The following is a 25,218-nucleotide window of genomic DNA, read 5'->3' on the forward strand; positions in this document are numbered from 1 at the left end:
AGTTGAAAGTCCGTGTTGCCCAGCAACAGCCCCAAAACATCACTGAGATCTGCATGGAGGAATGGGCCAAAATACCAGCAAGTGTGTGAAAACCTTGTGAAGACTTATAAAAAACTTTTGAGCTCTGTCATTGCCAACAAAGGGTATATAACAAAAGTATTGAGATAAACTTTTGTTATTGACCAAATGCTTATTTTCCACCATCATTTGCAAATAAATTAATAAAAAAATCCTACAATGTGATTTTCTGGATTTTTTTCCCTCATTTTGTCTGTCATAGTTGAAGTGTACCTATGATGAAAATTACCGGCCTCTCATCTTTTTAAGTGGGAGCACAATTGGTGGCTGACTAAATACTTTTTTTGCCACACTGTATCTCCCTCTCTTTAAGCATCAGCTGTCAGAACAGCTTACCGATCACTGTACCTGTACACATCCAATCTGTAAATAGCACACCCGACTACCTCATCCCCATAACATTACTTACCCTCTTGCTCTTTTGCAGCCCAGTATCTCTACTTGCACATCATCATCTGCACATCTATCACTCCAGTATTAATGTTAAATTGTAATTATTTTCGCCTCTATGGTCTATTTATTGCCTACCTCCCTACCCTTCTACATTTGCACACACTGTACATATATTTTTCTATATTTTCTTTTCTTTTGTGTTATTGACTGTACATTTGTTTATGTGTAACTCTGTGTTGTTGTTTATGTCGCACTGCTTTGCTTTATCTTGGCCAGGTCGTAGTTGTAAATGAGAACTTGTTCTCAACTGGCCTACCTGGTTAAATAATGTCCATGTCTCAATTGTCTCAAGGCTTAAAAATCCTTCTTTAAATGGTCTCCTCCCCTTCATTTAGACTGATTGCAGTTGATTTAACAAGTGATATTAATAAGGGATCATAGCTTACATCTGGATTCACCTGGTCAGTCTGTGTTATGGAAATAGCTTAACTTTTTGTACACTGTATATGAAACATACTGTACGTGATACAAATACTTGACAGATGACAGATGCTACCCAAGGAGGCTGTAATTGGATGATGTTTAGCCTCATATGAAATGGACACACACGAGTGCGCATGCACACACATACATTCCGATGGAGGAAAACACAGTGTCAGACAGACAGCAGGAAGTGACAGCATAGATGGATCACACCACAGGGCTTATGGGACGCCTTCCAGTTGTTCTAGAATACAAGTCACCATGAGACGCTTGAGGATACCTCACCTCACACTGTGTGTTCAGTACAGAGGACTCATGTCTGAACTGGTTTTTACCCCAAATTTGGCCGATATAATTCTACAGTAATAAGAACAGTTATGAAATCCTCAGTGACAAAATTCAAATTACTTCATTGATGTCTTCATTACGCCTTGACCAGAAACCAAATCCTAAATCCTACATGACATGTGAACAACAATATACTGTAGTCTGTGTATGAAATAGCCAATGCTCTCCCTCATTTAAGCGACCTGTTCGAGAGCAGTATAGTAGAGAAATGTATGTGACAGGAACCAAGAGTCTAATCTCTCCTGCTGGCATGCAGCAGCTATACTGTAGCCTCCGAATCAGAGCCTACCGTGCTCTCTCACACCACACACACTACCGCTCCGAAATGACACGACAACACTCACTAACTGACAACGCTACACTGTGAGGTGTGGGCTCTGGCCTCACAGGCTGCCTGCCTGGCTTTTCTCTATTGCCTTCTTGGCCACACTGTGAGTGACACAGGGACTTCACTGGCTGCACACACTGGGTGGAAAGAGATCCGGCTACAGAGGTGCTCCCACACACACACACTCCTAAACACATACATGCACACACAAAGATGCATACGCAGCACTTACACACACACCTCTTTGTCAGCTGTGCAACAAGTTATTTTACACTAGAGGAGGCAATGAGCCCACAGACAGGAGCTGATAATGCGGATATGCTGTTCATGGATAGGACAGAGGTAGAACACAACCTGAAATGAACATTTGTTGATGAGAGAACAGAAAGAAGCAAGAAGGGAGACAGAAATACCAATGGTTTCTCTGACTAATGTGAAGTTAAAGGCTGCTAAATTAAGTTAACAGAGACTTTGAAATGTAAATGTATTAAGCAGTCTATCCTTAGGGCAGCAGAGGGAGAGAGAGACAGCGAGAGAGGAGAGGCGAGAGAGAGATAAAAGAGAGCGAGCGAGAGGCGAAAGAGAGAGGCGAGAGACAGAAAGAGAGAGAAGCTGCATGGGACAGCGATACCATCTCCACTGGCTGATTCCCTGCCTGCCTCTGACAGAGGAAGCTGCTGGAAGATAAAACACACTCAGCACTTTTCATGTCCAGATATGGTGAACCACACACACAGACACACACACACTACTAGTCAATGAATATCCTTCTTCTTAGAATCTGATGAATAAGAGAAGAAGGGCCAAGTAAACCTACAGTACAAACAGAGCCACTGGCACTGTACAGCTCTCTATGTCTGATAATTAACCTTTAAATGGGATTTTCTGACATGGCATCAGATTCATAACTAAGCTGTTTGGCAATGCATGGCTTTGTTTGCCTCACATCAATAGAGCAAAGAGGGACAGAGAGGGGATGGGAGAGAGAGAGAGAGAGAGAGTGAGTGAAAGAGATACTGATGAAGTGAATTAGTATAGATAGCCTCAGTGATGGAGAGAGTAGTGGTGAGTGAACAGAGCTAAGCTGGCATACGATACAGTACAGTAAGGTAGCAGACCTGACTCAGGTTCCTCCAGCCTACCCGCCTGGTTCCCCATGCTGGTTCGGTCCGCAGGTCTATTCACTATCCACACCAGGAAGGACTAATCCAAGAACCCTGGCCGCGGGGGAGGCGGCTTTGCTCAGAGAAACTCTCTATCTTATAGTATGTAGTCTCAGTCTGATCCACCGGCAGAGATAAATACAGGAGATACAAATAATATCCCCTCCTTCCTTCCTTCCTTCCTTCCTCTCTCTTCTCTCCAGCTCTTCCTGAGGCCGAGTGAGTGGAGGCAGACTGTCCCGCTGCCGTGTGTGTGCTCAGTCCTCCAGGCTGGTGACAGTATGACACACTGGCAGAGCGGTGTGGGCTTCATTAGCCCAGTGACGGCTGAAATCAGCACAGAGGAGTGGCTTCTCCAGGCCCCACACACACCCACACCCACCGATCCTCCTTCTCTGCTCCTCCTCCTTCCCTGTCTCACAGACTCTCCCAGAGCTGTTCTACACTCTATCACAGTAGAGCAGAAATGACTGCTGCTTTTTAACAGTGTACTGTACCTCAACACAGTAATCCCCTCTTTCTGGTACAGTATAATGAAGGAGAGAGAGACTGATAGAGGAGGAAGAGAGGAAGGAAAAATAAGGAGGAAAAGGACGTTTTGTCTTGTTGGCAGGGACTTACAGCAGAGCTCTCTCTTCTCTTCCCTTTCATGTTAACTCTCCTGACATCATCCGTCCAGCAGAGAGAAGGATCACCGATTAGCTGGAGCTAACTCTTAACACACGCATACAGTACATGCAGTATCTTTCTCCTCCTTTCACATACACGCATTCATGTGCACACACAAAATCACACACACTGCCAGTGTTTTCATAGCAAGACTGGGGGGCTGTTTTGGGGTGAGTGTGTATGAAAACGTTGGGAAGTTGTGTGCGTGAGGGGAGGGCGGTGCAGTGGGGGTGAGAGGAGAGGATAGCTTGTTTTTCCCCTCTCCCTCATTCACAATGTATGTGTCTGAAATATTCATGATGATAAAAGCCACAGTAGGAGAAATAAAGTTGGGAGTAAATTAATGTGTCATCTCCAGTTGGATTGGTACTTTTTTGAGCGACGCGACTTTAAGGCAACCTCTCTTTCTCTTTCCCTCCATCATTCAGTGCCTCCCTCTCTGTCACTATGTGTGTGATTGTATGTGTGCCTCTGTCTTTCTCTCTATTTTATTTTATTGTGCTATTAAAGTTATAAGAGCCTCTATCTGTTGCAACATTAAGCATTTTGAAAAATCTCATTAAGGGCGTAATAGTTTAGAAGGTCTAAGAGATGGTGCCTCCTCCTCCTCCTCATCATTCTCCTCCTCCTTCAGTGTTCTCTACTGATCCTCTCTCCTGTCTGAGCCCATCACTGCAGAACCACCCTCGATAAACAAACATAGCTCTAATCCAGTTAATGTCCTCCTCGCCACAGGAGCACCATTTCTATGGCCTCCAAGAAACATTTAGAAGAATTTCAGTATTTGGGGGTTGCTTGGGGCACAGTCTTCTCATGACATAGATGGATGTTGTATGTACTTTAGTCGACACAAACCTTATGTCAGAATATCTACATATATTTTTCCTAAATAGACCATGGGCCGGTTTCCTAGACACAAATTAAGTATTGTACTAAAAATCATTCTCAATGGAGATTCTCCATTGAAAGCACTTCTTAGTCCAGGACTAGGCTTAATAGCCCTATATTTGCATGTTAATCCTATACTTTGAAGATATACTGGGTGGGTGTGGATTCCTGATTCCTCATTGCTAACATCATTACCAATGCTCTCAGTGTGTTCTGAGTGTGTGTGTGTGTGTATGTATGTGTGTGCTTGTTAGTGATTTGCGGGTTGACTCATAACCCGCAGTCCCCGTTATATCTGCATGGTGTGCGGGTTTAGGGCCATGAAATATTGTGTGGATGAATGGCGGGTGTGTGGCGGTCGAGTAGAAAAAAAATACAAATATATCAAAACATCCACAAATGTATCAATTTCTATCCATCTATCTATCTATAGGCTACATTTAGGTTTTTATTTGATTAATTGTAGGCTATTTGACATTAGTGCGTAAGCCTAAGCTTTAGGGCCTAACTGTACACGTGCCAAATAGCCTACATGCCAATCACCATACGCTTTTGGGAACTGGCAGAAAAAGTTAAGGTCAATATACTAAGGCAAAAAGGACAATGTCAGAGTTTTATTCAATAAGAGAAAAGCTGTGAAACGCAGAGTTGAAAATAATGAGAAGGGAGGGACAGAAATGTAATGTTTAGGAAATATTTGGTGGTGTTAAAAAAGGATGTTAGCAGTGCCTATGTTATGTGTGATGCTTGTGAGGCACATCAAGGGAAGTGTAGACTATTGTTCAGATGGGTTAAATGGAAACTGAAATCTGGACAGTGACTGATGGTCTATAACTTCTTAATAGCCTTAATACCATTAATATTAACTCCTGCAGAATTAAGCATTTCTTGCAGAAAAATTATACACTGAAAGTATATTTTGACTCGGGAATAGGAGTGAAGAAATATGATTTCTTTCTTTCAGCATCTTGAGAGAATGTGAATACGCAGTTAAGGACCGTCTGTAAAGGTGTTAGTTTAAAATGATCAGCAGAAACATATCTAAATTAGGCAAAATATTGTTACGCTGTCTCTGACTGTAGCCAACAGTGCATTTTCTATATTTGCGGGTTAGGGCCTCATATTTTCATTTTCAGTCAGTTGTGGATGGGTTATTAGCAATTGCAGGCAGGTGAACAAACAGCTGACCCGCGCACCACCAGTACTTGTGTGTGTTTCTCTCTCTCTCTGTAAGCATGTATGCCTCTGTGTGTGTGTGTGTGTGACGTAGAAGTCCGTCACTGGCCGCGGGCAGTATTTGGTTCTTTAACGCACAAACACATTCATCACTCCTCCCTGCTCCATTATAAGATAAGTTAACAATGTGGGTCGACACACAAGTTAACTTCTCTGTCTTAGTTCATACATTTCACACTTATGTCAATGTTCATATTTAATACAAGCAATATGTATTTTACTTATCGATGTTATGGATGAGCACGTTGTTTGTTTGTTCTGTTCCTCTCTCTCTCCATCTCTGTAGCTTCCGGGTATGCTGGATAAGGACCCGAGCAAAGGGAATTGGGCTGACTTTGTAGTGCCTGCCCCAAATGGCTCATTAATGTAAATGTGCATATTGAAAGACACTGTCAGTAGTGATGTTATGTTGTGATATTGTTTCATAAACATGTTGCAATGTATATACTTTAGTATGTTTAGTTAATGGAAAATGTAGGTTTGACGAGGTAATTGCTTAATTAATTGGTGTTAATTGTTCTGAGGGGAGGGGCTAGCCCTACAAAAGGAGCCTCTCTTTCAGTTCATGGGGAGGCTTTTTGGATTGAGCTGTGAATGGGGCAGCATTGTTTTTAGCTGGCTCATAAGGTATGTGATGGCAGTACTGTTGTTTTTGTTCCGGAATCACTTTGTAAATAAACACCCTTGCACAGAATAACTTTTGTGGCTCTGCCATCTTTTTATTTTGATAGAGGTCAGGTTTTCCAGTTTAGCCTTCTGGCCTACTCTACGTGACATGTGGTGGGATAAAGCACCGCAAATCAGTGAATTCCAACAAGAGAGGTAAAGCAATGCGTACAGGATTGCGTTCTTAGCAGCAGGATCAACTGTCAGAAAAGGTACCTGAAGTTGAACCGGGGTGGAATATATTGGAATCGTCTGGTGAAGAAGAGGACAAGTATGAGAAACTAGGAGCCCGACCAAGGGGCCAAACACAACCAGAACCGTTTGAGCTACCGTTTGAACCAGCAGATACAGCCAGAAAAGACCAGCTGACTGAAGGAGCAGTTGGGGGACCAGAACCACACCCAACCATGCTAGCCCTTTTCCAGCAACTATTCACCTGCCTTGAGAGGAGGGACGAAGACCTCAAGCAGGAGTTACGGGGTCTACGCCAATCTATCCTCACAGCTTCTCACCAAGCGGGACTCGTCAGTGAGAGCCCAATATTGGGTCTGCCAACACCAGGACGACAAAGGCTCGACGCAGCAGGGACTTCAACTCCACAGCTGGATCCCCAAGCAGTAATGAGGCCAGCCCCAGCACCAGGAGACCAGTCCAGCAGTGTTAACGTCCAGCTTCCAGCATTCCTAAGGAAGGAGCCAAAGATGCCCTCATACCAGCAGGGGGAGGACATTGAAAACTACCTGCTGAGGTTTGAGCGCATGGCCAAGACGTGGCCGGAGGTAGAGTGGGCTTGCAGGCTTGTCCCATTGCTCACGGGCAAGGCCTTAGAGGGTTACACAGCAATGGATGAGGGGCTGTCCAATGTCTACAAGGGCTTGAAGGAAGCGCTGATGGTGAAGTTCGACATCTCCCCAGAGACCTACCGTCAACGCTTCAGAGGGGCATCGACGCCATCGGGTGAGTCGCCGACAGAGACGTACCATCGCCTTAAGGGTCTCTACCGAAGATGGGTTCGACCGGAGGAGAAGACACAGGACGAAATCGGTGAGGTCATCACCCTCGAGCAACTTCTACAAGTTCTACCACACAACATTCAAACCTGGGTCCAAGAGCACGAGCCCAAGGACGGGCTTATTGGGGCCAAGCTTGCACTGCAGTACCTTAATGCACGTAAAGGGGGACCACCACAACCTGCAGCACCAGCTCCAAGGAGTCTCAGAGACACAAGGGACATCAGAGATGGTGGAGGTAACTCTGGGGAGAGGGAGGTAAAGGATCATGCAGTTCGCTCTGATGGGCGGTCTGACCTGTTTTTACTGCCGGCAGCAGGGGCACAAAGCGTCAATGTGTCCGCTACGTAAATCCAAGCTCTCAGGTTACTGTTATGTGCCCAGAGAGGGGGATGGTGTTCAGAATAGACAGACTGGGGAAGGGTCAGGCTTGGTACCTGTTAAAGTGAATGGTAAAGGTCTTACTGCAATGATTGACACCGGCAGTTCCATGTCGTTGATCAGAAAATGTAATGTACCTGTTAATGACATTGATTACGGTCACCAGACACTGATCCAATGTGTCCATGGTGACCAGTCACAGCAGCCCACAGCTGAACTCACAGTGGAGATTCAGGGTCAGAAATACCTCAAAGTTGGGGTAATGGAAAAGCTACCTTGAGATGATTTTGGGGAGGGATGTGCCTGCACTCTCTGATCTGTTGGGAAGTGTGGGGGGTCAGCTATATGAGCAGTCAGTTGGCCAGTCTGATGTTCAGGTGTCATGTTCAGCTGTCACTCGTGCCCAGGCCAAAGCTGGTTTACAACCTCTGCCTGACTTGTGTGATAGTCTGTGCGAGGGGGGAACCAAAGGGCCCAGAAAGTCACGCCGCCAGCGGCGTCTTGAGAAGTATGTGGGAACCCCTGTACCTGTTGCTGATGTGTCTGGGTTAGAGGTGCAATGGGATGTTCCACAAAATGTTGCTACACTGCAGGAGTCTGATGCAACCTTGAAATGTTTGTTTGACAAGGCCTTAGCTGGGGACAGTCAATCTTCATGTGGGGGGACATACACAGTAGACCACCACATACTCTACATTGGGTCAGAGGCAGATAGCAGGAAGTTGGTGGTGCCATCTACCTGTAGACCACTTGTTCTCAACCTTGCACATACAGTTCCATTGGCAGGCAGGTCATCTAGGGCAACATAAGACCTATCTTAGGCTAGGCTCCCGTTTCTTTTGGCCCTCCATGTATACTGCTGTACAAACCTACTGCAAATCATGCCCCACGTGCCAGAACCAGTGCTGTCCGTAGTTCTGACCGGGCTCCTCTACTGCAAGTTATCTGCAAGTTCTCTCTACCCCATTCAAGAGAATTACAATGGACATTGTTGGACCCTTGGAGAAGAGTAGTGCAGGTTACAAGTATATATTGGTGATCGTTCCCAGAAGCCTTCCCACTCCGTTCCATAACCACTCCAAAAATAATCAGTGCTCTTGTTCAGCTCTTCTGTCGTGTAGGAATCCCAGATGAAATCCGGACCAAGGGACAAACTTCACCTCGCAACTGATGGTTCAACTCCACGAAGAGCTGGGCATTAAAGGCTTGAGAACCACTCCCTACCAGCCCCAAACGGATGGGCTCGTAGAGAGATTCAACCAAACGCTTAAGAACATGCTGAGGAAGTTTGTGGCTGACACTGGTAAAGACTGGGATACGTGGTTACCCATTCTGCTTTTTGCTTACAGGGAGGTGCCTCAGGCATCGACAGGTTTCTCACCATTCAAACTCCTCTATGGATGGCCAGTGCAGGGACTACTGGACCTGCTGAAGAAGTGCTGGGAAGGTTCCCAAGTAGCTACCTCAGGACAAGGGATTGTCCAGTACGTCCTCCAGATGCGAGACAGGTTGGAGTGGTACCGAGAGGAAGCTAGGGCAAACCTTCAGCAATCCCAGAAGGCCCAGAAGAGAGGGTATGACCAGCACGCTCGCCACAGAGAGTTTGAGCCAGGACAGAAAGTCCTGCTCCTCCTTCCCTCATCTACTAGCAAGCTCCTTGCACAGTGGCAAGGACCGTACCTAATCGGGAGGAAGATGGGCCCGGTGACCTACGAGGTGCTGCACCTGGACAAGGGTAAGAAGAAGCAAACCTATCATGTGAACCTTCTCAAGGCATGGGAGGAGAAAGAGGAACTATCCAAGGGAAGGTCCTTTAAGTTCCGCAGAGTAGAAGAGGATGAGTCGGATGGGGTCACAGAGACATGGAAAGGACAATCAGAAGTCATACTGGCTCACCTAGAAGAAAACAAGCAAGATGAGCTGAAGCAACTGTTTGACAAGTATCCGGCCCTCTTCAGTCAGAGACCAGGAAGAACCAAAGTCCTAGAACACGTCATTCGCTTGAAGCCTGGCCAGAACCCTGTCCGCCAGCATCCTTACCGTGTGCCTGAGAGGCTGGTGGTAGCACTCAAGGAAGAGGTCCACAACATGATAGAGATGGATGTTGTCGAGCCATCTTCAAGTGAATGGAGCAGCCCTATTGTCATTGTCCCAAAGAAGTATGGCTCTTTGCGCGTCTGCATGGACTTCCGTAAGGTGAATGCCATCTCCCAGTTTGATGCCTACCCCATGCCCCGCATTGACGACTTACTGGAGAGAATAGGTAGAGCTCATTACATCACCACATTGGATCTCTGCAAAGGGTACTGGCAGGTGCCCCTGGATGAACAATCCAAGGCCTACACTGCATTCCGGACGCCAATGGGCCTGTTCCAGTTCAAGGACATGCCGTTTGGCCTTCATGGGGCCCCTGCAACTTTCCAGAGGCTGATGGACAAGGTCCTCCAGGACTGACGATTACTGTGCTGCTTACTTGGTCGACGTGGTGATCTACAGCCACTCCTGGGAGGAGCACATACAGCATCTTAGCAGCGTCCTGGGGAAGATCCATGATGCAGGCCTCACGCTTAACCTCCTGAACTGTGAGTGGGCGAAACAGGAGACAAAGTACCTGGGTTACCAGCTGGGTAAGGGTGAAGTTCGGCCTCAGGTGGACAAAGTGGAGTCCATCAGGAACAGCCCTCAACCCAGAACCAAGACACAGGTGTCCTTCCTAGGTCTGGCAGGTTGGTACCGAAGATTCATTCTGCAGTTTTCGACCATCGCTGCCCCTCTGACCAACCTCAAAGGTGGCCAGCAACCCTGTGAAGTGGACTGAGGAGTGTGAGGAAGCCTTCAGGATACTGAAAATACGACTGTGCTCATTCCCTGTTCTCCAGACCCATGATTTTCAGAAGAGATTTCTCGTGCAGGTGGACGCTTCGGCTGTGGCAAATGGAGCTGTACTGGCCCAAGGAGAGCCAGGAGAAAAGCTTCCCGTGCTGTACCCGAGTCAGAAGCTGTTGCCCAGGGAAACCAGGTATTCTACAATCGAGAAGGAGTGCCTGGCTATAAAGTGGGCCCTAGATAGTCTCCGTTACTACCTTTTTGGGAGGGAATTTGACCTGCACACGGACCACAGAGCACTCACCTGTATCCAGACCATGAAGGACCGAATTCTTGTGTGACCAGGTGGTATCTGGAGCTCCAGCCCTTCAGGTTCTGTGTCCGTCACAAGGCAGGAAAAGAGAACGTCACGGCGGACTACCTATCAAGGCTCCCGAACCTGGTCGCTTCAGGAGAGGAGGAAGGTAATGTGACGTAGAAGTCCGTCACTGGCCGCGGGCAGTATTTGGTTCTTTAACGCACGTACACATTCATCACTCCTCCCTGCTCCATTATAAGATAAGTTAACAATGTGGATCGACACACAAGTCAACTTCTCTGTCTTAGTACATACATTTCACACTTATGTCAATGTTCATATTTAATACAAGCAATATGTATTTTACTTATCGATGTTATGGATGAGCGCGTTTGTTTGTTCTGTTCCTCTCTCTCTCCATCTCTGTAGCTTCCGGGTATGCTGGATAAGGACCCGGGCAAAGGGAATTGGGCTGACTTTGTAGTGCCTATCCCAAATGGCTCATTAATGTAAAATGTGCATATTGAAAGACACTGTCAGTAGTGACGTAATTTTGCAAATATGTTGTGATATTGTTTCATAAACATGTTGCAATGTACAGTGCCTTGCGAAAGTATTCGGCCCCCTTGAACTTTGCGACCTTTTGACACATTTCAGGCTTCAAACATAAAGATATAAAACTGTATTTTTTTGTGAAGAATCTACAACAAGTGGGACACAATCATGAAGTGGAACGACATTTATTGGATATTTCAAACTTTTTTAACAATTCAAAAACTGAAAAATTGGGCGTGCAAAATTATTCAGCCCCTTTACTTTCAGTGCAGCAAACTCTCTCCAGAAGTTCAGTGAGGATCTCTGAATGATCCAATGTTGACCTAAATGACTAATGATGATAAATACAATCCACCTGTGTGTAATCAAGTCTCCGTATAAATGCACCTGCACTGTGATAGTCTCAGAGGTCCGTTAAAAGCGCAGAGAGCATCATGAAGAACAAGGAACACACCAGGCAGGTCCGAGATACTGTTGTGAAGAAGTTTAAAGCCGGATTTGGATACAAAAATATTTCCCAAGCTTTAAACATCCCAAGGAGCACTGTGCAAGCGATAATATTGAAATGGAAGGAGTATCAGACCGCTGCAAATCTACCAAGACCTGGCCGTCCCTCTAACCTTTCAGCTCATACAAGGAGAAGACTGATCAGAGATGCAGCCAAGAGGCCCATGATCACACTGGATGAACTGCAGAGATCTACAGCTGAGGTGGGAGACTCTGTCCATAGGACAACAATCAATTGCACAAATCTGGCCTTTATGGAAGAGTGGCAAGAAGAAAGCCATTTCTTAAAGATATCCATAAAAAGTGTTGTTTAAAGTTTGCCACAAGCCACCTGGGAGACACACCAAACATGTGGAAGAATGTGCTCTGGTCAGATGAAACCAAAATTGAACTTTTTGGCAACAATGCAAAACGTTATGTTTGGCGTAAAAGCAACACAGCTGAACACACCATCCCCACTGTCAAACATGGTGGTGGCAGCATCATGGTTTGGGCCTGCTTTTCTTCAGCAGGGACAGGGAAGATGGTTAAAATTGATGGGAAGATGGATGGAGCCAAATACAGGACCATTCTGGAAGAAAACCTGATGGAGTCTGCAAAAGACCTGAGACTGGGACGGAGATTTGTCTTCCAACAAGACAATGATCCAAAACATAATGCAAAATCTACAATGGAATGGTTCAAAAATAAACATATCCAGGTGTTAGAATGGCCAAGTCAAAGTCCAGACCTGAATCCAATCGAGAATCTGTGGAAAGAACTGAAAACTGCTGTTCACAAATGCTCTCCATCCAACCTCACTGAGCTCGAGCTGTTTTGCAAGGAGGAATGGGAAAAAATGTCAGTCTCTCGATGTGCAAAACTGATAGAGACATACCCCAAGCGACTTACAGCTGTAATCGCAGCAAAAGGTGGCGCTACAAAGTATTAACTTAAGGGGGCTGAATAATTTTGCACGCCCAATTTTTCAGTTTTTGATTTGTTAAAAAAGTTTGAAATATCCAATAAATGTCGTTCCACTTCATGATTGTGTCCCACTTGTTGTTGATTCTTCACAAAAAAATACAGTTTTATATCTTTATGTTTGAAGCCTGAAATGTGTCAAAAGGTCGCAAAGTTCAAGGGGGCCGAATACTTTCGCAAGGCACTGTATATACTTTAGTATGTTTAGTTAATGGAAAATGTAGGTTTGATGAGGTAATTGCTTAATTGTTCTGAGGGGAGGGGCTAGCCCTACAAAAGGAGCCTCTCTTTCAGTTCATGGGGAGGCTTTTTGGATTGAGCTGTGAATGGGGCAGCATTGTTTTTAGCTGGCTCATAAGGTATATGATGGTAGCACTGTTTTTGTTCCGGAATCACTTTGTAAATAAACACCCTTGCACAGAACTTTTGTGGCTCCGCCATCTTTTTATTTTGATAGAGGTCAGGTTTTCCAGTGTAGCCTTCTGGCCTACTCTACGTGACTGTGTGTCTGTCTGTCATGGTAGAATGCTTATGGAGGCTAAAGAGGACTGAGGAGTCCCAGTGGTATTGAGGCATGTTGGATTAATTCATATGGCAGTGATGAGGAGGAGCTAGAGAGAGTGACTGTGCCCCAGTCAGGTGGGCTCCATTGCGACCCACAGACACACACTGTCCCTTCATGGCCCAGAGTGTGTCCAAAATGTCACCCTAATTACTATATAATGCACTACACAGTGGCTTCTTCCTTGCTGAGCGGCCTTTTAGGTTATGTCGATATAGGACTTGTTTTACTGTGGATATAGATACTTTTGTACCTGTTTCCTCTAGCATCTCCACAAGGTCCTTTGCTGTTGTTCTGGGATTGATTTGCACTTTTCACACCAAAGTACGATCATCTCTAGGAGACAGAACGCGTCTCCTTCCTGAGCGGTATGACGGCTGCGTGGTCCCATGGTGTTTATACTTGCGTACTGTTTGTTCAGATGAACGTGATTCTTTCAGTCATTTGGAAAATACTCCCATGGAAGAACCAGACTTGTGGAGGTCTACAATTTTTTTTCTAAGGTCTTGGCTGAGTTCTTTTGGTTTTCCCATGATGACAAGCAAAGAGGCACTGGGTTTGAAGGTAGGCCTTGAAATACATCCACAGGTACAGCTCCAATTGACTCAAATGATGTCACTTAGTCTGTCAGAAGCTTCTAAAGCCATGACATTTCCTGGAATTTTCCAAGCTGTTTAAAGGCACAGTCAAAGGCACAGCTGTTTAAAGGCACAGTGTATGTAAACTTCTGACCCACTGGAATTGTGATACAGTGAAATAATCTGTCTGTAAACAATTGCTGGAACAATTACTTGTGTCATGCACAAAGTAGATGTCCTAACTGACTTGCCAAAACTACAGTTTGTGAGAAACAGAGAGACATTGTTGGGTGGGTCCCCCATTATTACAGCTAACTATGCTAGCTAATCAGTTTGTGGTCCATGTTTACAGCAAGTAAGTTCAGTGGGTTCTTAATGAAATGGAAGTGAAGAGTGTGCGGTAAACGTGGCAGGAGGTGTGAAGGCTTCCTAACCTAAGTTGGTCCTGATGACAAATACTGACCTCCTAATGACCGTGGCACAGTGTGAGTGTCAGACAGGGCCAGAGGGGCTCCAGAATTAGCGTCTGGGCTGAATCAGTCATCACAATGAGATCTTCTTTGCCCTCTAGTAGTTTAGAACACTGTCAAGCCACCAGTTACAGCTGTGGACACTGTGTTCTAACAGCAGATATTGGCTTCACAGATATTGATATTGAGCCATAGAGGATTTTCAAATATCTATTGTATCTTTAAGTCAAGACACTGCTACTGGAAAAGGCAATAAAATTACTGAGTAAAACTGGCCCTTTGAACAGTGACACACCACGAGACCTTCAAAGTTCAAACTGACTGCAGTAAGTGCTCTGCATCCATTCCAGAACAGCAGTGTGTACCTCACACCTGTTCTGATTTAAAGGGAGTACCCATCCATGAAGTAGCTACTAGTGCACATCATCTTATCTCATCAGGGCTGATGATAAAAATGTTATTTATAGAGTAGCAACTGCTCCGTCTTCTCTCATCCTGGCACTCCACAGGGGATCCTCTACCCTCTTCATTTAAATATTGATGAATTGCTTAAATAAGTCATCTGGATGTGGCTGTGGTGTTAAACCCTCATCTGATGGCACAGTGTGAATCTCTCGCTCGCTCGCTCTCTCTCTCTCTCTCTCTCTCTCTCTCTCTCTCTCTCTCTCTCTGGGACAGGCTAATGTTCTGGCACAAACTAATGAATCACATTGTTGGAACAGTGTAAGACAGGCATGGCTGATGCATAACTTACCTTTAAACTGTGGCATTTGAGAGAGTAGCCTACTACACGCTCACACACAGACTACATAGAACAAGTGAAAGATTATCTTTCAATAAAATGTTCAATCTGGTATTTGGAAGAAACATCAAAGCCAACATCAAACATCATGAATGAAAGCAGATTTTGATGTATAGAACATGTGTAATGTCTGAACAATGCTAGGGTAATGAAAACTGTGGCTCAAAGCCTTGCAGGTCCAGATTGCCTGAATAGGAGCAGAATGGAGTTTACAAGACTAACACAACAATGCTGACAGTTACATAATCCAGCAATAAAAACTGGCTTTGGTACAAAATACTTACCACAGAGCAAGGTGGTGAGAAGATCAAGTAAATCAATAAAATAATACGTTGACATAAATCAATAGAGGTAATTTACCTCCAGCACATACAGAACATAACCATCTTTCATTCATTGTGACTGACAGCATAGTACAAATCCTCAAAAGCTACAGTAGATTTCACTAAACTCTGAGCATTGTCCTTGCATATCCTCATCAATACATCAAGATAAAACGCAGATATTTCACTCAAAATATAAGATCACATCATACGTTTAAATATCAGACCACAAGCCAAATCTATATTAAAATATTACATTTTCTCTGCCTGATATCTCATGTCATGACTTCCGCCGAAGTTGGTCCCTCACCTTGTTCGGGCGGCATTCGGCGGTCGACGTCACCGGCTTTCTAGTCACCACCGATCCATGTTTAATTTTTGTTTTGTTTTGTCTTCATTATACTCACCTGGTTTCTATTCCATAATCAGTGTTCCTTATTTAACCCTCTGGCTTCCCCTTTTGTGTTGTGCGTGATTGTTTTTGTCAAGTGGTTCCGTGTACGTGATCTGGATTGTTTATGTTTACCCTTATTGGATTATTGTTGAATTTGAGTAAATATCGTGGCTTTACTCATACCTGTGTCCTGCGCCTGACTCCGTCTTATTCCATTCACCAAGAACATTGACAGAATCATGCACCTACAGAATGGAGTCAGCAGGTGCACCCAGCCCTCCTCTACCTGTGGAGGAGCGCATCCAGCAACACGCGACTATGTTGCAGAGTCTCTGTACTGCCATGGATTGTGTGCTGCAAACTATGGAGAGATGGGAGAGAGGGGTTTTCTGGCAACCCCATCATCATCACCCCAGCTCCCACAACAATCTACCTCGATGTCCACCCCTCCTTCACCAGCATCCAGTGGAATTCGGCTATCGCTCCCGGGGGTATATGACGGAACGGCTGCCGGGTGCCAGGAGTTCCTTCTCCAGCTGGAGTTCTACCTGGAAACCGTTCGGCCGGCTCCTTCGGGACGCGAGAGTGTGAACGCCCTCATCTCCTGTCTGACAAGTAAAGCACTTGAATGGGCCAACGCTGGACTTTCGAACTCTGGCCGCCGGCACAGGATGGGATGAGCGAGCCCTGATCGACCACTACAGGTGTAGTTTACGCGCGCGAGGACGTTCGTAGGGAGCTAGCCTGCGTCGTCCTTTGGGGTCGGGGCTAATTAGGGAGATCACACCTCCACTCTGTATGATAACGCAGGAGGGTCATGAGGAGAGAATTAGTCTCTTCCTGATCGACTCCCCTGCGTTTCCTGTTGTGTTGGGCCTTCCCTGGTTGGGCTCACATGACCCCACTATTTCGTGGCAACAGAGGGCTCTCAAACGGATGGTCCCATCAGTGCTCAGGGAGGTGTGTAGGTGTTTCCTTAGGTGCAACTACGGTGGAGAGTCCAAACCAGGTCTCCACCATGCACATTCCCCCCGAATATGCCGATTTGGCACTCGCCTTCTGTAAAAAGAAGGCTACTCAATTACCATCCCATCAACGGAGGGATTGTGCGATAAATCTCTTGGTAGACGCAACACCTCCCAGGAGTCACGTGTACCCTATGTCACAGGAGGAGACAGCGGCTATGGAAACATATGTCACCGAAACTCTGGGACAGGGATACATTCGGCCTTCCACTTCACCTGCCTCCTCGAGTTTCTTTTTTGTGAAGAAGAAGGATGAAGATTTACGCCCGTATATTGACTATCGAGGTCTTAATCAGATCACGGTAAAGTACAGTTACCCGCTACCTCTCATAGCCAGTGTGACAGAGTAATTGCACGGGGCAAGCTTCTTCACAAAATTGGATCTCAGGAGCACTTACAACCTGGTGCGTATCCAGGCGGGGGATGAGTGGAAGACAGTATTTAGTACCACTTCTGGGCACTGTGAGTACCTCGTCATGCCGTACGGGTTGATGAAGGCTCCATCAGTCTTCCAATCCTTTGTAGATGAGATTTTCAGGGACCTGCACGGGCAGGGTGTGGTGGTGGTGTATATAGATGACATTCTAATATACTCCGCCACACGTGCCGAGCATGTGTCCCTGGTACACAGGGTGCTTGGACGACTGTTGGAGCATGACCTATACGTCAAGGCTGAGAAATGTCTGTTCTTCCAACAGTCCGTCTCCTTCCTAGGGTACTGCTTTTCCGCGTCAGGGGTGGAGATGGAAAATGACCGCATTTCAGCCGTGCGTAATTGGCCGACTCAACCACGGTTAAGGAGGTGCAGCGGTTCTTAGGGTTTGCCAACTACTACCGGAGGTTTATCCGGGGCTTTGGTCAGGTAGCGGCTCCCATTACCTCCTTGCTGAAGGGGGGACAGGTGCAACTGCAGGGTGTCCGCTCAGCTGGAGCGGACAGGGTTTTTAGTCACCTGAAGGCTCTGTTACCTTGGCTCCCGTGCTGGCTCATCCTGATCCCCCCTTGGCATTCATAGTAGAGGTGGACACGTCCGAGGCTGGGATAGGAGCTGTGCTGTCTCAGCGCTCGGGTATGCCACTAAAGCTCCGCCCCTGTGCTTTCTTTTTGAAGAAGCTCAGCCCGGCGGAGCGGAACTATGATGTGGGGGACTGGGAGCTGTTGGCTGTTGTCGGGGCTCTGAAGGCGTGGAAACATTGGCTTGAGGGGGCTAGACACCCTCTCTCATTTGGACTGACCACCTTAATCTGGAGTACAGCCGGGCGGCGAGGAGACTGAACCCTCGCCAGGCGAGGTGGGCCATGTTTTTCACCCGCTTTGTTTTCACCCTATCATACAGACCAGGTTCCCAGAACGTCCCGGATGTATGACACAGAGGAGCGGTCCGTGGATCCCACTCCCATAATTCCGTCTGTTTGCCTGGTGGCACGGGTGGTCGACGCGGACATCAAGCGGGCGTCAAGTAAAGAGCCCACTCCCGCACAGTGTCCAGTTGGGCATCTGTACGTTCCGTCTGATGTGGATCGGTTTTATAAGTCTTACCGTCTCCTTCCTTTGCCCGGTCTCCCTACAGCCCTACAGACTGCGGAGGCCCTGTTCACCCACGTATTCCGGCACTACGGGGTGCCTGAGGATATCGTTTCTGATCGGGGTCCCCAATTCACGTCTAAAGTATGGAGGGCGTTTATGGAACGCCTGGGGGTCTCGGTCAGCCTCACCACAGGTTTTCACCCCGAGAGTAACGGGCAGGTGGAGAGAGTTAACCAGGATGTGGGTAGGGTTCTGCGGTCCTATTGCCAGGACCGGCCGGGGGAGTGGGTGGTTTTCATCCCTTGGGCGGAGATGGCCCAGAACTCCCTCTGCCACTAACCTATCACCTTTTCAGTGTGTGCTGGGTTATCAGCCGGTTCTGGCACCATGGCATCAGAGCCAGATTGAGGCTCCTGCGGTGGATGAATGGTTTCGGCACTCAGAGGAAACATGGGACGCTGCCCATGTGCGTCTACAACGGGCCATCAGGCGGCAGAAGACGAGTGCCGACCGCCATCGCAGTGAGGCCCCGGTGTATGCACCAGGGGACCGGGTCTGGCTCTCGACCCGAAACCTGCCCCTTCGTCTGCCCTGCCCGGAAGTTGGGTCTGCGGTTTGTGGGGCCATTTAAAGTCCTGAGAAGACTTAACGAGGTTTGTTATAAGTTACAACTTCCCCTGATTACCGTATTAACCCCTCGTTCCATGTGTCTCTCCTTAGGCCGGTGGTGGCTGGTCCGCTCCAGCAGTCTGAGGTGCGGGAGGTCCCCGGCATTTACGGTACGAGCCATCATGGACTGAAGGAGTCGGGCGAGAAGCCTCCAGTACCTCGTGGAGTGGGAGGGGTACTGTCTGGAGGAGAGATGCTGGGTGTCGGTGGAGGAAATCCTGGATCCGTCCTTACTGCAGGAATTTCACCGTTTCCATCCGGGTCGTCCTGCGCCTCGTCCTCCGGGTCGTCCCAAAGGCCGGTGTCGGCATGCTGCTGGAGCCGCGCGTCAAGGGGGTGGGGGGGGTACTGTCACAACTTCCCCTCTCCTTGTTCGGGTGGCGTTCGGCGGTCGACGTCACCGGCTTTCTAGTCACCACCGATCCATGTTTCATTTTAGTTTTGTTTTGTCTTCATTATACTCACCTGGTTTCTATTCCATAATCAGTGTTCCTTATTTAACCCTCTGGCTTCCCCTTTTGTGTTGTGCGTGATTGTTTTTGTCAAGTGGTTCGGTGCACGTGATCTGGATTGTTTATGTTTATCCTTGTTTGATTATTGTTTAATTTGAGAAAATATCATGGCTTTACTCATACCTGTGTCCAGCGCCTGACTCCGCCTTATTCCATTCACCTAGAACATTGACATTTCAGATATTCAGAAAATAAGGGGTGTTTCTCATAATGCATACCACCGTACCCCGAACACGCAAATTGGGAGCACGGGAGGGCCGGAATATGAGTCCAAATCAAAGTATGCGAAACAGAGCATGGAGGGCACTTCTCGAGTGCGTATTCCGTTTGTACATATTTAGAGGTATGCATCGATGCAAGCTTCAACGGAAAGTACGCAAAGAAATGACGCAACCCCTTAAAAAAAACGAAATAAAAAAAATCTATGTAGACAATTATTATACCTTTCATTTCAACAAGGAACACAGACTGAGACCAAGGTCTCTTTTACAGCTGGGCCCTGCGTATACATGTTTACACATACAGTTTAAGTACAATGATTAAGAAATTACACAAGACAAACAAAACGATCACAGAAAACAAAAAAATACAAACAGCAGATTGTTACATTTACACACAGGTTATTCCTAACTTGCATTTCCCGAAGCAGTTACAAGCCATACAAAAATACAAATCCTCCAATAAATATTTAAAACGGGCAAGGGGAACAAGAGTCTCAAGTTTAAATTTGGTCTGCAGTCTATGCCATAAGCAAGGAGTGTAACAGGAAAAGGCAACCATACCCAGCTCTGTGGAGATCGCAGGGGCCTCAAGTGTAATCCATGCTTGAGACCAGGTTTAATTAATTATATTTCTAATGTTGATAAGTGATGATAAATAAGAAGGTTGTTTATTCAGAAGCGCTTTATAGACAAACACGAGAGCATGTTGTTCTCGTCTCATGGACAACGAAGTCCAACCCACATTTTGATATAAAACACTGTGGTGAGTTCCGACTTCGGGAATGAAATGTAGCCTATTCACATCGCATATGTTGCCTGACTACAATATTTTATCTTGAGAAGCTAATAAATACAAGCTGTGTTAATTTTGGCATGTTTACCTACCTACGTACCGTAGATTGCAAGTCCATAATAAGTCAATAGAGATAACTACTACTGTTAGCTAGCTACCCACGAAGAATTGACAACTATATTGTGTAATATTAGTTTTAATAATTTTGCCTGTTAAACTATCTGGTTAGCTACATTATTACGATTCACATATAGCTAGCTGATTGTTATGAATTGAAATGGTTGCTTTGTGTATATCTTGTTTTGTCTCTATTGCCAGTGGCCTGGCTGGAAGACGGTTCAGTGAATGGGTAAGTCAACAGGGTTAACTAGCAAGCCACGAAAAATGTACATCTACCTTGCATAACATTAGTTGTAGGTAATTTTTGCCTGTTTAACTAGCTGGCTAACTAGATTACTACGATTCACATATCTAGCTGATAATTATGAAAACATTTGCTTTGTGTATATCTTGTTTAATCTATTGTTGCCACTGTCCTGGCTGGAAGAAGGTTCAGTGAATGGGGAGGTGAAGCGTGAGGTAATACAGTAGGGTGCTTATCAAATGTAATGTTTTATGCATTCTCCACACTCTCGTCCTCACAAGAACTTACTCAAGAGAACGTTGTCGGAGAATGCATTCGGAGCATGAGTGTGGAGCAAGGCAGTATGCATATTGAGAAACAGCCAAGGTGTGTCAATCAACTTCCTTTTGCTTGGGTTCCTTTCAACCACCATCATTAATTATATCATAACCATTATGTAGGCCTCAACTGTCAACCCAGGTTGTATACATGGTTGACTAGGCTAACACTCCTTCATCACATGATCATGCCTAATGGGATTTTTTCTTCAGACCTGTCTGACCTGTCCACTGACTGTCAGCTTAATCTGTCTCAACAGGTACTCACTGGTGTGGAGGAGGCAGATAGACATAGACACATAGAACACAACACAATACAGCCTGCTTGGTGGAGTATGCTAAGCATGTGCTCATGATAGGTCCATTCTAGTTGTTGACTTGAGTGATTGTTAGACTGGATAATAGTCATGCTATAGCTCATGCTATAGCCAATGTAGTGGAGCTAGGCGATATGGACAAAAATCCATATTGCAATACATTGCCTGAATTGATGAATAAACAGAGTGATAGGTTTATAACATTAATGTGCACCACAGTGTTTTAAATGATCTTTTAAACTCTTATTACTACTACTTTGATGGTTGTAGCCATCAATCATTAACAATCACCCATATTAGCAAACTTATTTAATTTCAAACTTCACATTTCTCTACCACATCTCTGCCTGCGATAAGTAATCCGTATGGTTGGTGTCTATAATTTTCAGTTTATCATCCCTAGCTATACAATGTAGCCAATAACATGATGACTCTTTCTCGATCTCTATTCATCCATGTTGGTCTATCTCTGAGTTAGCTAAGTGCAGTGAACGTCTTCTACCCACTAATTAAGTATGTTAGGGAACTAGTCAGCTGAAATCCTCTGTCTTTTCCCTGTTGGACACATAAACGATTCGGTTTGGTTGATGCAAGTACAAACTCAAACATGAAATCCCTGTGGGTAAAAAAAAAATACCCCATCTGTCTCTGGAGAATACAACATCTCTCACACGGCTGCTTTTTATCTAAAAGAGATAAGGATGCAAAACAACCTTTATATAAAGGCCAACTTAGCTTATTTTGACTACAACATCTTTTCCTGGGGGAATAGACTGGTGCAGCTTGCGATTACATAACAAGGCTAAGTGTACTCGGTGCACTCATCCTTAAACTGCAGAGTGCTTTTCAAGTGTTAATCTAAACAAATCCGTCCCTCTAACATTGGACTGGAAGCTGAATAGTAAGGAATTATTTAGGAAGTTGCCTAATTAAAACATTATACAGGCAGGACACAAAATATACAAATCTCATTTCTATCCTGTGGTGTGAAAACCTTCAAAACAAAATTATTTCATTAAAGCTCCTTGATACATTTAAAAGCCAATCAGGGATTCATTGTGTGACAACTTGAGAATTATATTCTGCACAACACTTTTTGCTTGGTTTCACACTTTCACTCAGCTCCCAGAAGCCCTTTGTTAAATGGAGAAAATACATGTTTTCCTCCATACAACAGAACTAAAGAGAGATGTGAATTAGATATTAGCAAACACTGTGTGGATGGGGCTCGATAAACAAACACTGCTAGTTTGCTACCACAGTGGGATTTTAAAAGGGAAATGCTAAGACAATATGGTTACTGTACACAAATCTATGTCCGTCCAATACTAACTGTAGGCCTACTATTTGTTGAGGTTTGTTGGATGAAGCTATTCTTCACAAATATACTACTGACACAGCTGATTCAAAACAGAACCTAACTGATGGTTAGGCCTACCAACAATTAATCACTAGCAGAAATCTGGAATGTCCTTGGTCATACACAGTACCAGTCAAAAGTTTGCACACACCTACTTATTCAAGGGTTTTAATTTATTTTTACTATTTTCTATATTGTAGAATAATTGTGAAGACATCAAAACTATGAAATAACACATATGGAATCATGTATTAACCAAAAATATGTTAAACAAATATTTTATGAGATATTCTTCAGCAAGTAGCCACTACTTGCCTTTCTGACAGCTTTGCACACTCTTGGCATTCTCTCAACCAGCTTCATGAGGTAGTCACATGGAATGCATTTCAATTAACAGGTGCGCCTTGTTAAAAGTTAATTTGTAGAATTTCTTTCCTTCTTAATGCGTTTCAGCCAATCAGTTGTGTTGTGACAAGGTAGGGTTGGTATACAGAAGATAGCACTATTTGGTAAAAGACCAAGTCCATATTATGGCAAGAACAGTTCAAATAAGCAAAGAGGAACGACAGTCCATCATTACTTTAAGACATGAAGGTCAGTCAATGCGGGAACATTTCAAGAACTTTGAAAGTTTCTTCAAGTTCAGTCACAAAAACCATCAAGCGCTATGATGAAACTGGCTCTCATGAGGACCGCAACAGGAAAGGAAGACCCAGAGTTACCTTTACTGCAGAGGATAAGTTAATTAGAGTTACCGGTTTCCAAATTAGCAATTAACTGCACCTCAGCTTGCAGCCCAAATAAATGCTTCATATAGTTCAAGTAACAGACACATCTCAACATCAGCTGTTCAGAGGAGACTGCGTGAATCAGGCCTTCATGGTTGAATTGCTACTAAAGTACACCAATAAGAAGAAGAGACTTGCTTGGGCCAAGAAACACGAGCAATGGACATTAGACCAGTGGAAATCTGTCCTTTGGTCTGATGAATCCAAATTTGAGATTTTTGGTTCCAACTGCCGTGTCTTTGTGAGACGCAGATATTTGTGAGACGGATGATATCCTCTTGTGTGGTTCCAACCGTGAAGCATGGAGGAGGAGGTGTGACGGTGCTTTGCTGGTGACACTGATTTATTTACAATTCAAGGCACACTTAACCAACATGGCAACCACAGCATTCTACAGCAATACGCCATCCCATCTGCTTTGTGCTTAGTGGGACTATCATTTGTTTTTCAACAGGACACCCTCCAAGCTGTGTAAGGGCTGTTTGACCAATAAGGAGAGTGATGGAGTGCTGCATCAGATGACCTCGCCTCCACAATCACCCGACCTCAACCAAATTGAGATGGTTTGGGATGAGTTGGACCACAGAGTGAAGGAAAAGCAGTCAACAAGTGCTCAGCATTTGTGGTAACTCCTTTAAAACTATTGGAAAAGCATTCCAGGTGAAGCTGGTTGAGAGAATGCCAAGAGTGTGCAAAGCTGTCATCAAGCCAAAGGGTGGCTACAATGAAGAATCTAAAATCTATTTTGATTTGTTAAACACTTTTGGGGTGTTAAACAAATGATTCCATATGTGTTATATCAAAGTTTTGATGTCTTTACTATTATTCTACAATGTAGAAAATAGTACAAATAAAGAAAAACCCTTGAATGAGTAGGTGTGTCCAAACTTTTGACTGGTACTGTATGTCCAGGTATTCGGGAAGCCATGAATATACTTTAACACGTGTATTTTATCACAGACAAAGAGGCAAGCGTGACCTAACGGGATTCATCATCATACAGTGGGGCAAAAAAGTATTTAGTCAGCCACCAATTGTGCAAGTTCTCCCACTTAAAAAGATGAGAGAGGCCTGTAATTTTCATCATAGGTACACTTCAACTATGACAGACAAAAGGAGAAAAAAATCCAGAAAATCACATTGTAGGATTTTTTATGAATGTATTTGCAAATTATGGTGGAAAATAAGTATTTGGTCACCTACAAACAAGCAAGATTTCTGGCTCTCACAGACCTGTAACTTCTTCTTTAAGAGGCTCCTCTGTCCTCCACTCGTTACCTGTATTAATGGCACCTGTTTGAACTTGTTATCAGTATAAAAGACACCTGTCCACAACCTCAAACAGTCACACTCCCAACTCCACTATGGCCAAGACCAAAGAGCTGTCAAAGGACACCAGAAACA

At 45.1% G+C, this 25,218-nt stretch overlaps 1 protein-coding gene across 13 annotated transcripts in view; it reads right to left on the reverse strand.

Annotated features, from left to right (window-relative positions):
* The window catches only part of LOC110533632 (cytospin-B), a 166,525-nt gene that overhangs the window by 85,426 nt on the left and 55,881 nt on the right, over positions 1-25,218 (reverse strand). For 2 of the 13 annotated variants that reach the window (XM_021618037.3, XM_090186340.1), the window contains exon 1: positions 2,749-3,122. The exons of 9 other annotated variants lie outside the window; for them this stretch is intronic. In XM_021618037.3, coding sequence (XP_021473712.1) covers positions 2,749-2,788 — 40 coding nt within the window. In that variant the 5' untranslated portion in view covers positions 2,789-3,122. Of the gene's footprint in view, positions 1-2,748; positions 3,123-25,218 lie in introns of those variants that run through there. 2 more of the 13 variants (XM_090186333.1, XM_090186339.1) reach the window with 2 other exon arrangements.

This window comes from Oncorhynchus mykiss, chromosome 10 (genome assembly GCF_057628025.1).
Source record: "Oncorhynchus mykiss isolate SJ-2025 chromosome 10, ASM5762802v1, whole genome shotgun sequence".
NCBI classification, from domain to species: Eukaryota; Metazoa; Chordata; class Actinopteri; order Salmoniformes; family Salmonidae; genus Oncorhynchus; species Oncorhynchus mykiss.